The 14,679-nt window shown below is 35.5% G+C and overlaps 1 protein-coding gene and 2 long non-coding RNA genes across 3 annotated transcripts in view; 2 read left to right on the top strand and 1 right to left on the bottom strand.

Moving 5' to 3' along the window:
* The window catches only part of LOC106158842 (cilia- and flagella-associated protein 61), a 30,256-nt gene extending 24,047 nt beyond the window's left edge, over positions 1–6,209 (top strand). The window contains exons 25-30 of the mRNA XM_013534945.3: positions 2,688–2,811; positions 3,330–3,406; positions 3,693–3,797; positions 4,230–4,333; positions 4,974–5,064; positions 5,452–6,209. Coding sequence (XP_013390399.1) covers positions 2,688–2,811; positions 3,330–3,406; positions 3,693–3,797; positions 4,230–4,333; positions 4,974–5,064; positions 5,452–5,652 — 702 coding nt within the window. The 3' untranslated portion in view covers positions 5,653–6,209. The remainder of the gene's footprint in view (positions 1–2,687; positions 2,812–3,329; positions 3,407–3,692; positions 3,798–4,229; positions 4,334–4,973; positions 5,065–5,451) is intronic.
* A 735-nt stretch (positions 6,210–6,944) lies between these two features.
* Positions 6,945–9,058, top strand: LOC147763505 (uncharacterized). Its single transcript, XR_015332774.1, has 2 exons — positions 6,945–7,326; positions 8,461–9,058. It is a non-coding gene; the product is annotated as an uncharacterized LOC147763505 (long non-coding RNA).
* Positions 9,059–9,848: 790 nt separating this feature from the next.
* LOC106167020 (uncharacterized) lies at positions 9,849–12,444 on the bottom strand. The gene is made up of 3 exons (XR_001238883.2): positions 12,288–12,444; positions 11,141–11,254; positions 9,849–10,515 (listed from the first exon to the last, which is right to left on the bottom strand). It is a non-coding gene; the product is annotated as an uncharacterized LOC106167020 (long non-coding RNA).
* Between the last annotated feature and the right edge of the window lie 2,235 nt (positions 12,445–14,679).

Raw genomic sequence — 14,679 nt, 5'->3', positions numbered from 1 at the left:
CATGGACATGCCAGGCATGACAAACCAACAAGTTTGGCAAAGTTTGAGTCTTGCTGTAGGGAAGGGAAATGATCTACCTGACTAACATTCCTCTACATCATGCCATGTATTTTCTTTTCAGAATGACTCTAACCACAGAATGTGTTCCATATAACATGTCAAAGACATAGTTTTGCTATTTGTTCATCATATTTCTATGTTATTGTTTGTAGTTTGTCGATTAACTGGTTTTTCTCCTTATGCCACAGGGATATAAGTTATAAATGAATGTACTGAAATTAAGAGCAAAACACATTATTGCAAGAACTTGAAATAGATAATGACAAATATCCTGTACTTTTTTTAATTCTGCCGAAAACAGTTTATCTCGTGCTTCATAAAACAAGTGCTGTACAAACAAATACTGTGAAAGGATATTAATTTAGGAGAAAAACGCATGTATTTTATACACTCTGTCAGTTTTTTCAATTATAGATATTATCTATCAAATGCTATTAGGTAGAAAAAATTCCTTGGCACAGATGGTACACCAAGTGTTATGATTGGTCTGCTTCACAAATAAAAAGAGGAAATTTCATCATTTTCCTATTAACATCTTTCCTGTTTTCCACTTATTATTGGATACCAATACCCTAATAGAAAACCCTCCCATTTCCTGGTTATATTTTGACTTTGTAATCCTTTGATGACATATAACAGTGTCACTAAGTCACTAAGTGGCAGTTATTGATCACTCTATAAGTTGTTTTAGTCATTAAATGCTCTCACATTAATTGATGACATACCCAATATTCCAGTACATCGATCATGCGTCTTTTTCACCTGCAGGTGTCCCTCAACTATTTTATTGATACTTTACACAAGATTTTCTTACTGGCACCACACACATGAAGGACACTGATGTCCAATTAACAAGAAGTACTTAGTAGGACCATAAACATTTTGGTACCAAACTCATGAAGTACTCAGTGGTACTATATACATACAGTGTGGTGCTACACATATGCGGTGCTCATTGGTACCATATACATGAGATACTCATTGGTGCTGCTATACACAAGTGGTACTAAGTGGTACTGTGGTGCTGTACACAAGTGGTGTTTAGTAGTACCATAAACAAGAGGGTTGTACCATGTAGAGGGGTGTTTAGTGGTGCCACACTCCAGTGGTACTTAGTGGTACCATGTACAAGAGGTGCGCTATGGTACCATACATAAGTGGTGCTGTAAGCAAGTGGTACTAATGGTATCATAAACAGGAGATACTCAGTAGAACTGTACACAAGAGGTACTCAGTGGTACCATACATGTATAAGAGGTGTTCAGTTATGCCATACACTAGTGGTACTCAGTGGTACTATACGCAAGAGATGCTCATTGGTGCCATTTACATTAGATACTCAGTGCTGCCATACATGTATGGTTACCGTAATATAAGTGTTAGTGTACACACTAGCATTAGGGGTAGAAATGCAAACATTTTACTTCTGAGATTTTGCATGTCATCGACATATGTTTTACACACTGAAATAAATTGCCAATATGGTGTAAGCAACTCTTACATGGTACTCAACTGGTTTGAAATGCAGGACATATCAATACAAACCTATCATCATATACAGAATAGGTGTATCTTTACATACTCTGGTGGTGGTAGAGATATCAGGTGTCCCTTGTTAAGTGCCTATTTATACTTTCTCAGTTATTCGAGTACTTCTACATAGAAAAGAGTATTGACTGTGTTCAAGAGCTAGTATATTCTTCATTATTTTTGGGCAAGTGTATGTGTTTAACATGTAGGTGGGGGGGGGGGGTAGAGAGGAGGTGGAGACTGAGGCAGAGAAGGAACATATGCCCCAAATGCCCTATCCCTAGAGTACAGCATCTGCAAATAAACGGACTAATTAGTTCCAACTTTATTATGTTGAATGAAGGAAGGAAGGATGGAAGGAGTAACTAAACAAAGGAATGAATGGAAAAACTAACCACAAGTTAAGTGATAGAAGTGGGTTAATAAGGTAATCAAGTAATGAAAGATTATCATCAGTCAAAATTACCAGGCCTTTGAAGTGATGGGTAAATACATTTGCTTTGTAGTATATTGCTGAATTTTATTTTACCTAGAGTATGGGTTTTTTCTTCATATCACAGCTATTTATCATAGTTTCTAGTCATTGAGGGTAATTGAAAAGTTTGAAGTATTGTAAGGGTACATATTGCAAGAGTACTGTAACAGAAATAGTCTTCTAATAGGATGTACATGTACTACTGATTAGGTTTAAAGAAATCATTTTAAAGTTATTCCATCTTTCTTTAGAATTAAATTCTAAGATGCTTAAACAACTCCTTAACCTTCATGTACTTTTCTCACTGTAAAAGGCCATTCAGAATAGATCTGAGGATCTTCTGATCCACGGATCAAATATGGCGGATCCTACAAATATGGCATCTCTCCACACACACACCATTTAATGGATTAAATCATAGCTCCGAGGTTTAATGATTGCTAGATCCCTGCAAGGATTGCGCATGTGGAGGCAGGAGATCGTCAGTGGATTAGTCGGGTCCTCTTTCATGGAGGGTCCGCCATATTTGATCCATGGATCAGTAGATCCTTGGATCTTCTGTTCTAAATGTCCTCTAAGTTCCTGTCACAGTAACAAGTTCTCTTCCATTCTTATATTCTAGCTTGCCAACACGATGCTGAGTCTGTTTGACCCCACCCTAGAGCCTGAGGTCGAACCCCCAGCAGAGGAAATCAACCTCATCCCTATGTACACCATGCCAAAGATACAGGAGGCTGAGCTGCCAGGTTAGTACACCCCACTGGGACATCCAGGATATAGGTGGGTTGGTGGGATAGAAAGGGGTTTATGAGTAAAAATGGTTGACCTTTTCTTTTTGTCTGAATGTAGCACTACTGTGCATTGAAAAACTTTGAAGGAGGAAACGTGTCAAGTGCTGTTCATGTGCCCCCTCCCCAGTCCACTTTTATTCTGCCTTTACACCCTATCTACCTACTTTTACCAAGTCAAACCAATTAGAAAACTTCTCTTCTGCACAGAAACTTTTCTTATTGGACCCAATATATCATGTATACTGATAAAATTTTTGAAACCAGGAGTTTTTTTAAGGTTAGTTACCAACTTAATCATCTGGTATTAGTCTTTGTTTGTGAACATTTAAACCATATAAAATATATATTTCAGAACATTCACTTTACTTGTATTCTGTGTTGGCTAGTGGTCTTCTACTAAATATTACAGTAGAATTAGAGCTTTAAAATATATTATCTTCTCGACAGAAAGTTCTGAATATTTCTTGTCTCAGGTGGCTATTACTACCTCCATGTTGGCAAGCCCAGCCTGAAAGTCCAGCTAGAAGTCCAGAAATCCCAGGCAGATTATGTAAGTATGACGTAAAGCAAAATAACTTGATTTGTGAAAGCTGTTCCTTCTGTTTGTTTTTTTTTTTTAATTAAAACAATTGCCTTATGAATATTCATTACACATTTATCATGCATGAGTAGTATTTAAAAACAGTTTTGATAAATATGCTACCGAATTGATAAAAAGTAGATATGGAATTTTAAAAAGTGATCTAAAAACCCATCAGTTGCGAATTACGCCATCTTGAAAAGAACTGAATGACTGAATGCAGTATAAGTACATATGTATGCCATTATGATTCTAGGGTTGGGAGCTTATATTGGGAACTCCAGGTGGAAATCCAGACTATTTCCGCCTTCATTTCAACCAGTATAGAAAGGCAGAAACTATCACCTGCCTTTCCAAGAAGGTGAGAGATTCATTGCTACTGATCTTCATTATTTTTGGCTTCATCTTATTGATGTACTTTTGAATTATTGCCTGTCAATTGCAATGTCCCTTAGAGAGCAGGGCATCTAGACCAATAGCATTTCGAAGTTAATTCTAAAATGCAAATGTTTGTTCTACATCATGAGCTTCTTTTGAAATAGTTCTTTATTAGAATGGAATAAAATGTACACCTGTCTTTATGCAGACATTTTAATTGGTATTAGATTAATTGGTTTTATGATATTAAACATTTTACGATCGAGGGGTTATTGCTTTAAAAATATCCAAGATTATCAACACAATCAATTCACGCCTTCAGAATTGTTGCATTTGTAAATTCGAGTGCAGTTTATTTTTATCTAAGTAGACATATGTGGTGACTAAATAACCTTATGTGATTGTTTTTCTTCAGCCCCTTGACAGCAGCAATCTAATCTGTCTGTACGGTCTTCATGAAAGGTTCCTCAACAACTTAATATCTAGATTCCAGGAGGGTCTTATCAAGGATTTCTACAGGTAGAGTGACTCACAGTTTTATTCAGTGGTATTCACAATTTCCAAGAAAAACATTCGAGGACAATTCATCAAAGTAAAAAGTCACTGATGTTAGGTATTCTCAAGGGAGGAAGACACAAGGAAACCAAAACTGGATATAGACTAAGTGATGTCACCAGACACCCAGTTTACATCCCATGGGATCTAATTAATTAAGATTTTTTCTTATGGAAGGGGGGGGGGGGAAAGAGAGAGAGAGAGAGAGATAGCCAAATATGTAAAGTCAACTTCACAAAATTTGGGTCCCAGACCATTTTACAAACAATTAGATGCTGTTAAAATACCTAATTGAGCTGTTGTTGCCACAGAGAATAGAGATAATTTTTAAGACAAATACTTCTTGTTTTTGATACCTCGTCAAAAGACTGAAAAAAAAAGGTAGGCAGCTTTCGAAAACCAATTTTCCATTTGAATTATTTGTCAAACATGGGGTCCACATGCAGTAGTGCCATTTAGGTGTGACATCATTTATTCAGTGTCCAGTCTTATACAGGTTGTGAACTTGCTGCCCTTAGGTCAGCTTTGTAAGATGTCATTAGATCAAACAAAGTTTTCCTGTGAGGAGGTTATTAAAGCTTAATGGTGTCTCCTGCCCTTTCAGCTACTTCCGTGAGACATGGTGCCTGGCAATATTCCACGACAGGTTTAATGACTTCAGGGAAGAGGTCAGAGAACTCCTCATCTCTCGGCCAGTAAGTAGTTTAAGCATTGTCCCCATTTTCCTTTGGGGTGTCTTACAAGGTGTACATATTTAATTAACATGTGCGTATCTATTTGATTAACATGTATGTCATGTGGACAAAAGCAAGAAAGGTTACTTAGTACTGGTTCTCTGAAGAAAAAAAAAACACTGAACACTAGTCATGTTACGTGAGAGAAATCATGTTCCATGATGAGAATTTAAATTAATAATTAACGAATCTGTCAAAAACAAAAACTGAACGGATCCAGTTTGATGAATTCTACATAGCTAATCTAATTGTGCAATTTCCCATTTTCTCTGAATTGTTGATTAAGGAAAAAAACACTGGGGAAAATCAGATATCTTAACTCCATCCTTTGTATTATATTTCCGCCAGGCTGACAACATCGAGGCTCTGGAAGAGAAGGTCCGCTCGCTGATTGAAGAAGACCTGCAGCTGAACAATGCCCAGAGGAAAAACCTGCTGGAAGAGTTTGCCACCAGTGGCATCAAGAGGGCTGTGGAGACCAGACTTCTGAGCTTTATGCATTATAACTATTACCACCTGCCCATGTATGCCAAGCCAGGAATGGTGTGAGCTATACCACAATGAGAAATAAACCTGGGGCACTTACTAAGTAAACCTGTAAAAATCCCAGTGTACTTTTGATAATATGATGACAATAATCCTTTGATTGAGTTTTCTTGTGAGATACCAGACTTGGAAACATTGTGATTTTAGGTGGAAAAGAATTGTAAATATTCAGTGATGTATTTATCTGAGCATCGTGTACAAAAAATATATATATACATTCAGAGAAAATATTAGTGTTTAATTATTCAACTGAAGATTAAAAAAAAAAAAGAAAAAAAGATGGCAAATGACTTGCTCATGCTGTACTTTTTTTTGTTGATTCTGTGATACTAAAATATTCTGTTTATCCAGAAACTTTTTCAGATATACCGTCCAACTTTTTAAATAATTTTATTTGCACTGCATTTTTCAGATACGAGGTAAATTTTCTTTTATGGAAAAATTTATTTACATACATAATGTGTTTAATGTGAAATGGTTCGCATTTATCATCCATTAAAGTTTGCTTTACAAATGTAGTGATGAAGTGTTTATGTAAATAAAAAAGCTGCAGTCAACTATGAATGTGTTCATCTCATCCAATACAGTTGAGAAAAAAAGTATCACAATTGTTTTAAATCACAGCTAACACAACTCATTTAATTATCAGTTATTCATGGCTTCTGTCTAGAGAGTAGATAAATCAGTACATGACTGTACTGATTGCATTTTAAACTGGGCTTTATTGTAACAGATAAAATGATAAATCCTATAATTTTAATTTTAAAATCTTTAGATTTTGTTTAAGAATTATTAATTGTTCACTATCTTTTTGAGCAGAACTGATTAAAGTTGACGGTCTAAAAATTCATGGAATCCTTTTCAGGATACCCATTACTTCCTGAAAATTGGGTTTCTTGATGGTTCAAGTGATTTTGAAAACATGGAAATCAAAAGGCTATGATTAATATTAGTCCTACAAAAACATTTAACGGACAAACGATAACAAATGAAGTCCATTTCCCGTTTTTGCGTTTTCCTAAACGGCGTATAAATGATCCCAATCCTGGGAAATTTTTGTAGCCAACTATAGGAACAGTTTTCTTATTATAAACGCAACAAATCTCTCTATTCCACTACTCAGTGACGGATTTAGGGGGGGGGGGGGGGGGGGGGCGGGGGGGGGGGGGGGGCTTCGCATCGGCGGACCCCATTCAAATAATCCTGGATCCTCCCTTGAACATGGTATCGGTTATGGTTATTTCATTTATTTCACTCAAAATATCCCAAACAATTGCATTACCATGAAAATAAAAAGGTGACCCAATAACCTCCCGAAAGAATTGAATTGGCTCAGTGATAGGGTTGGTGCATTCTGCGATGATCGATTTTTGTACAATTATGAATGATTGATTAAATAATCAGTATCAATCGGGAGCTCACAAAATATTTTTAAAAAAGTAATCAGTCTGAAAAATTGCATAGATTCGCCCTTCTTGTGAGAATAATGTCAACAGCAACAGCCAATCAAAATTCGTCATACCTGGTGTAATTTACATAATAATAAGGCGTTCAGCGCAGTGTGAGCTGTCATCCAGATCAGTCACTTCACAGCTGGGCCGTGTAAGAAGAGGACGCAGGATAGGTGTGGTGAAGTCGCAAGGCCGAATATTTCATTCATTGGAACAAATTTGTCTTGTGAGTACCATCTTTTCAGCAGGCAAGTACCAAAGGCGTACAGGAAGAGAAACACGTAAAGTTTATTTTGCGTAACTCGATAGTTTTAGACCAGTATATGGTAATTGGTATGGCTATCTCCATTGTCATTGGCATGCGAGTACTTTTCCGGTTTTGTGAGTTTCATACAACTTGTATGTAAGTGTCTGTCAGAAGCATGTATTAATTCGAAATCACACTGGACACTGTGTCGTTTATAATGATCGAGATGTTCTTTGCGCTATTTAAAGACGTTTCTTACAAAATTTCCGTATTTCTTCGAGTTCAAATTACCAAGAAATAAAATCCTTATATTTTCACTCAGCCTTGACTACTTGTTAGTCTGGGGGTTCACTGGATTTTGGAAAAGTTTTCCGTTAACAACATCGAGAAAAAAACACTGTCAAAAGAGGCATAAAAATATGAAGAAAGTTGTCATATTATATATCATTTTTTGGTGTCCAGATTCAGCCAAATTACAACCGAATTTCTGTGCGTACCTGTAAATTTGAAACCTGAACAAATTAGTATTTTGGAACAATTTTAGTTGATCTATCATGCAGTAAGAAGGTTATTAGCTGGAAAATCTTGCTTGATTTAAAGAGAATTAGTATTCATTTTTGCAACTGAAGCAGATACGTCAGGGAGAAATTTGTATGTTTCCGTGATGACACAAAATATTCCTGGCATCCGTAGGACGTTTTCCGGTTTTTATAATAACCTTTCTTTTACATGTTGTACAAGAGTGCTGTTGTACCGTTCATTATTAGATCTGTTAATTGTTCACGAGAAAACTAAATTATGCATTATGTCATTTGCCTTCTGTAAACTCTTTACTTAGTTCAGTAATATATTCTGTTCCTGGATGGAATTATACGTATTCGTTTAAACCTTTACTTTGAGAACGCTTTCCAATAATATGGGTCGTATTTTTTCCATGTCATTCTCGTAGTATAATAGAAATGGCTGTACGACAACTGTTGAAATTTGCGAAATATCGGTGAATTTTGGATCTTGAACTGCATGCCTCTTCCATTATCATTTTACCTAAGCTAAGTTTAAATGTTATTGGGATATTTAATTATGCCATTAACGTATGTTATTTTCATATTTCAGAACACTGCTGTTTCCTCTACCAAGATACTGCAAAATGCACATACGACTGATAGAAGCTGCCCTAGTCTTCCGTATTTTGGAACAGGACACGGACATGGACATGCAAAAGTTACATGTTGACAATCGTTCATGATTTTCAAACTGATAGCTTTTACATTAAATTTTCTGCATACTGCACTAAGATTGATCGTGTTTCATTTTCCTTAAAATCAGACATCAATTATTTTCATTATCAAATTATGCCATAAGGATTGATCGATATAAATAATGAAATAAATTTTATGATAAAACTTGATTTGATTTCACTTGACCAACCAGTTTCTCTTCAATTTTCTTATGTTATGCCATGTTTCATTATATAAAGCTACAGTATAATATGAAAAGCCATAATATGATCTCAAAGTGCTTACATATCACAACTTTCGAATCTAAATGTAAAGTTGCATTTCACCACATTGCAAGTTGAAATTCAAGTACAATTATTTATTATAATTTAGATGATGTACATTGTAGAAAAAATTCTATATTATCATTTGCAACTGCACTGTGACATTTGTGTAAGACAATGCTTTTTGCCTGAATAAATACTTTTTGAGGACGTTTTCAGTTTGATTTTATAGATACATAAGTGAATGTAGTAGCATTGCTGTACTCTGGATTTTAAGAACAATGTTATCTATTTGGTTGGGTGAGTCCATTTGTTTTTGAGGGAAGGCAGGTGGGTCTAGTACTCTTAAAATAGAGGGGTGACGGATGAGTTGAGTCCATAAAGTTTTTGAGGGCTGACGCGTGGGGTGAGTCCATTTTGCTTTTGAGGGGTGACAGGTGGGTCGATAACATTCAATTTTAAGGGATGACAGGTGGGAAGATTCCATTGTTTTCAAGGGGTGACAGGTGGGGCGAGTCCATTCAAATTAAAGGGGTGACAGGTGGGAAGGGTCCATTTTGATTTTGAGGGGTGACAGGTGGGACGAGTCCATTCAAATTTAAGGGGTGACAGGTGGGGCGAGTCCATTTTAATTTTGAGGGGTGACAGGTGGGGCGAGTCCATTTTGATTTTGAGGGGTGACAGGTGGGGAGAGTTCATTTTGATTTTGAGGGGTGACAGGTGGGAGGAGTCCATTCGATTTTGAGGGATGACGGATGGGGCCAGTCAATTACATTTTAGGGGTGATAAGTGAGACGATTAAAGATTGGAAGAGTATTACTGCATAGGACTACTGTACTTGTTATTCAAAATTGGTTTGCAAATACATTATTTAATCAGAAATAAACAAACAATTTTTTAAAAAATAGGACTCGAAGGCATGTGATCAGTTCTATATCATCACAATAAAAGGGCCCAATTCCTGGAACAGCCAATGTCATTTACTAAAAAAGCAGCAGAATCTTTTTACTTGATCATTTTATTCAGATTTGTATTTCAATTATATATATATACAAGTGTTTAGATAGTCAAATTGGCCGTAGCAAAAAAAGTCCTATAGAAAGCTACGAATTACATTAAAAAGTGAGGAAATGATAATCCGGATGATGGACAAATTTGTTCTCAAGTACATTGAAAATATAATGACATGGAACAAAATTTAGAAACAAAATTAAACTTCAAAAAGCGGGTTTGTAATTACACTTTAAGAATGTGTGTTTATAGAAAATCTTTTGGTTCACCTACAGCCTTGCAGCAGAATTAAGATTTTTAAGTACTCAAAAACTATCGTTTTTAATACCAGGTACGTATGCCAAGCTTTTGAACCATTCCACTTTCAAATATTTTCATGTACCAAAGCAAATCGCCAAAGCAATACCAAGGGCAATATTTACGGGTTATATTAGGTATATTGAATTTGAAACTGCTGAAACAGTTATTATATTTATATCTTCATACTCCTTTTGTATCTATTACTATGATTTTTCATATCAAAATAAAAAAATCCCAGACAAATATATTTATTCAATTCTCATAAAATAAATGCCTGAATAGGCGTAGAGTTCCTGAATGTGAACCAAAGGTAAGGCTGCTAGTAGGCGCATGTTGAGCTGTACCTCGGTAGGTTTCTGAAATGAGAAAATTATTTTTAGCAATTTTTTAGTTAAACTAACAGGCTGTTAAATTTTTACTAATGAAATGATATATCACACAGGATAGAGTGATTTAAGCACGCATTGGCTTATCCAAAATATAGGCAAGTCGGGGCTGTCTTATGTTAAACATGATCCAAAATGAATGAATAATATACTTGGAGAATACTCCTGGAATGCAGACCTCCATCAAGTTAATAATAATAATAATAATAATAATAATAATAATAATAATAATAATAATAATAATAATATATAAATACGAGGAAATCCAGATTCAGTTAAAATTGAAAAAATTACTTTCCAATCTGAATACCTGTGCGTCAAAATATGCAGAAGTCATTTAGAAATGTCTTGCTTAAAATCATATGAAAAGACAACCCATTTCTTTTGCGGATCGTAATTACGCATGCTATGTGTTATCGCTATACATCACAGAAGAAACCACCAAATAATTTCCCATTGACGGCCACACTAAGAAATGCCTGCAAAACTGCAAGAAGCAAATTTAATGGAATATTTCCTATCCCCATGGGCAGCAGACACACTGATATAACTCCCAATGGCACAAAGATTTACTGTTGAAAAGCTTTTTTCTTACTGTCAGTACTTGATCACATTGACCCCTCTTGTTTGTAAACAAACCACTGCACCGCTCACAGTCAGTAGCCCCCTCCGCCACAGGCCCCACGCTGCACGACACCCGTGTCTGGTCCTGAAAAAAATATGCATAGTTTACACCTTAGCCTGCTAGTTGACACCAGAATTAACCAGAGAACCAGAGGAAGTTTATTCACAGCCACAGTGCCGTACTCATAAAATATCGTTATAGTACATGTGGACAATTCTGAAGTAACGTGGGCACATTTTGTCCGCTACATAATGTTGAGATTTCTAAGGCGTTATACGTTTTATTAACAGTGTCTTTTATAGATTCACATCTCTTCATCTTTTTCTGAACAAACGATAAATGTAATTAAGTTTCCTTTATGCATTTTACGTAATGCGGTTGCAATCTCTTTTCCAGAAGTCAACATCATTTAAAATGAATAAGATTGCATCACCAAGTTCACAGCGAGGTGTCAAGATTCGGATTTGCCCAAGCACATTTTCAGTGACAAATAGAAAACATTTCTTTGCTTGGAAATGAATAAATGAAAAAAATTAAAACAATAACTTTATCATTTTTATACATACATTATTTCTGTTAAATGATAACTTCAAATCTAACGTCCCGGGTTCGAAAAGGGACGGGTACATATATCAATCCCGACCCCAAAAATACATAATTTACCCTCATACATGTAACATCGTGATCAAATAGAGCACTGTACTACGACAAAGTAACATACAATTTCCAAAAGAAGCAAACCAGCATCATGCAGGGCAGACGCTTAGGATGGATTAAATTTCTATGAGAAGTTTCATAAAAAAGAAGCTAATCTTTTTCGACTTTAAATTTGCTATGCGTTTTGGAGCAGAATGTAATTGGTGTCAGTATCCTTTGCGTTACAATTAACAAATCGCAATTCAGCTTTAAAATTACACAAATATATATATTCATATTTAACCCTCATGGAAAGCTAATGATATCAGAAACAAAAGGGTACCCAAAGGCACTGAGGGAAAGCTAAGAGAAATTATCCTTCACGTCAGTTAGATGTCATTATGCCTAGAGTGCATTTTTTCTGGAAAACATCGTCAATGCAAAACTAAGAAATGCTACAATACATCTGTACGGAACTTACGAAATACTGCTGCCGGTTTCAGGGCCATCTTTTCGGCCTACATGTTGCAGTAGCATATAATATGGCGTGGGATATCCTTCTTCTCCATCTTCTACTGACCTCGGTCCTATCTGAGTACCTGTCACCAAAACGCTCACCTGATTTACATAATGATGAAGAGGTCACCTACTTTCCGTGCGGACGCTTCGGTTTAAATTATCGTCTGGTTTATGAGAAGGCACATTTCCGTCTCGAAAAGAGGATAAGGGGTTGATAAAATCCTAATATCATACACAAAAACAACAAAAATAAAAACGCATTTTCAAATTCAACACGCTTGATATTGAATGACTGGGCATATAAATCAGTTTTTATAGGTAGAATGAACGAACTGGGGCGGGATTGTGATAGAAAAGACAGGAATTTCATTCAAGTTTACGGTACAGCGTAACCGTTAGGTTATTGATATTTATTTTTTTCTTTCTACTTCTTGAAACATAGATGGGCATTTTTAAAGGAAAACGTTTCAAAGTTCCACACGTTTAATGAACTGCCTTGTATGTTACATCCCTAGGCAGTTTTCCGTAAGTAAGCTCTACAGAATTAATATTTTTAATTTTTTTATGCACAAATAAAACACATTGAAACTGAGCAAAATAATTTAAAGAATTGGTATTTATTTGTATTATAACAAGTTTCTCTTGCTTTGAAAATTTTGAGAGAAAATGTTCGGCGCGTTGTTTCATTAAATCTTATTTAAAGTCTACTGGTTTGCATAATGGTTTCTGCAAGGCCAATAAATGTTATTTATGTTATTTATTGGTGAAATGCTGTTTAGTAATACCATTATCAGGGATCAGTTTCAAGGAAAAAAGATGTTTAAAGCCGTCAAATCATTGATTAAAAAACTGATAAGATTTCCCTTCAACCCGTGAATAGCTCAACCAAGCACAACTAGCACAATACAGCCTGTAAAATGGTGAAGATTTCCCACTGTAGTTATCCTCGTTTCCATTATGACAATGCTTATGTTACAGACTCAAAATTTTATATTTATCACCTAGGTGTTCCCAGTAATGCAGAATGTACATCCTGCAAATGCTCTTCTCTTCATGTCACTTGGGGATTAAGAATATTATCAAGAAAGAAGGAAGGGGACATTTTTTATTCCAGCCTGACCGCTTTTTTTCCACTAAAAGATGTTTTATTTTACAATTTTCTTTGAGGCTCAGAGTCTTTTTCTTCTTTGTTAAAAAAAAAGACTTATAAGAATCTTAACACTTGTTTTAGCAAAAGATTGACCTCCTCCCGAGTCTTTGTCTGATATATTAGTCTCTGGCATATATTTGGCGGCTTTATTATTCATCTAAGTGGCAGTGCATGGTATGCTGACACAAAAATGCAGTAAGTAATGTCTGGTCTGTCAGTCTATGTACCATTTCACCTCCGTTCACCCCCAATGCCTGATCACCGCACATCCCACCAAGAATTTACTTCATTGTAACTTAAGAATAGAATGTAAAATACCCCCCCCTTAAAAGCTAGCACTTATACATTTGAGAAATGCCCAAATACAGATGATCCTTTCATACATAAACAGGTAAAATGAATATATTTACTCTTAAAAAATCCTATTTGAAATAACAACAGGAGGCATAAAATATGAGCATCTCTAAAGTAAGCTATTAAAAATCACAAAACAAACTTATTTTCTTTGAACTGATATCCCATCAATTGTTTATTTTTCATGTAAATATGCATGTATGATCATAATCAAGAACAATATACACATAATCATCATATGACAGTATACAGGTGAACATAAATACAGTCAAGTTTCAGCTCATCTGCTGAACAGTTAGTAATACACGGCTACTTCAAAGCCAACACAAGAACAACTTTTATCAAAAAGTTACTACATCTGACTGCTAAGTCGGCTAAATAATTTACTTTAAGATCCTTAATTAAACTGGATCCAGGCTAAAAAAAGAAGACTATTTTCACAATGTGGAAGTCAATGAAGTGCACCAGCACTGATATAAGGTATAGGATGTGTGTAAAACCCGCATCAGTTTTTGCAGGCCTTGATAAGAAGCCTCCATTTTTACTGACGTATCTGGCTTTTTTCCATTAAAGCACCAATATTTTAAAGAGGTATTACAAAACTTAGCATTACAATATCAAACTTGCACGTTGCAGTTTCAACTTCTCTTTGTACAAAAAAGTTGGGCTCTACAGGACAACTACTGTTTTCAATACGTGGCCTTCAGTTAACAACACGGCACCAAGGATGATACACCCACTTAACATATATATATATATATACTTATATAAATTATCAGTTTGTAATTACACAATATGTACAGGTTTCTCTGTCACTTTAATGATATGATGTAAATCATAACAGTATATA

Source organism: Lingula anatina, chromosome 2 (assembly GCF_051362555.1).
Source record: "Lingula anatina isolate TDL-2025a chromosome 2, LinAna3.0, whole genome shotgun sequence".
Taxonomy (NCBI): Eukaryota; Metazoa; Brachiopoda; class Lingulata; order Lingulida; family Lingulidae; genus Lingula; species Lingula anatina.
Note: the sequence above shows the minus strand (reverse complement) of the source record. Positions and strands in the feature narration are given on the sequence as shown.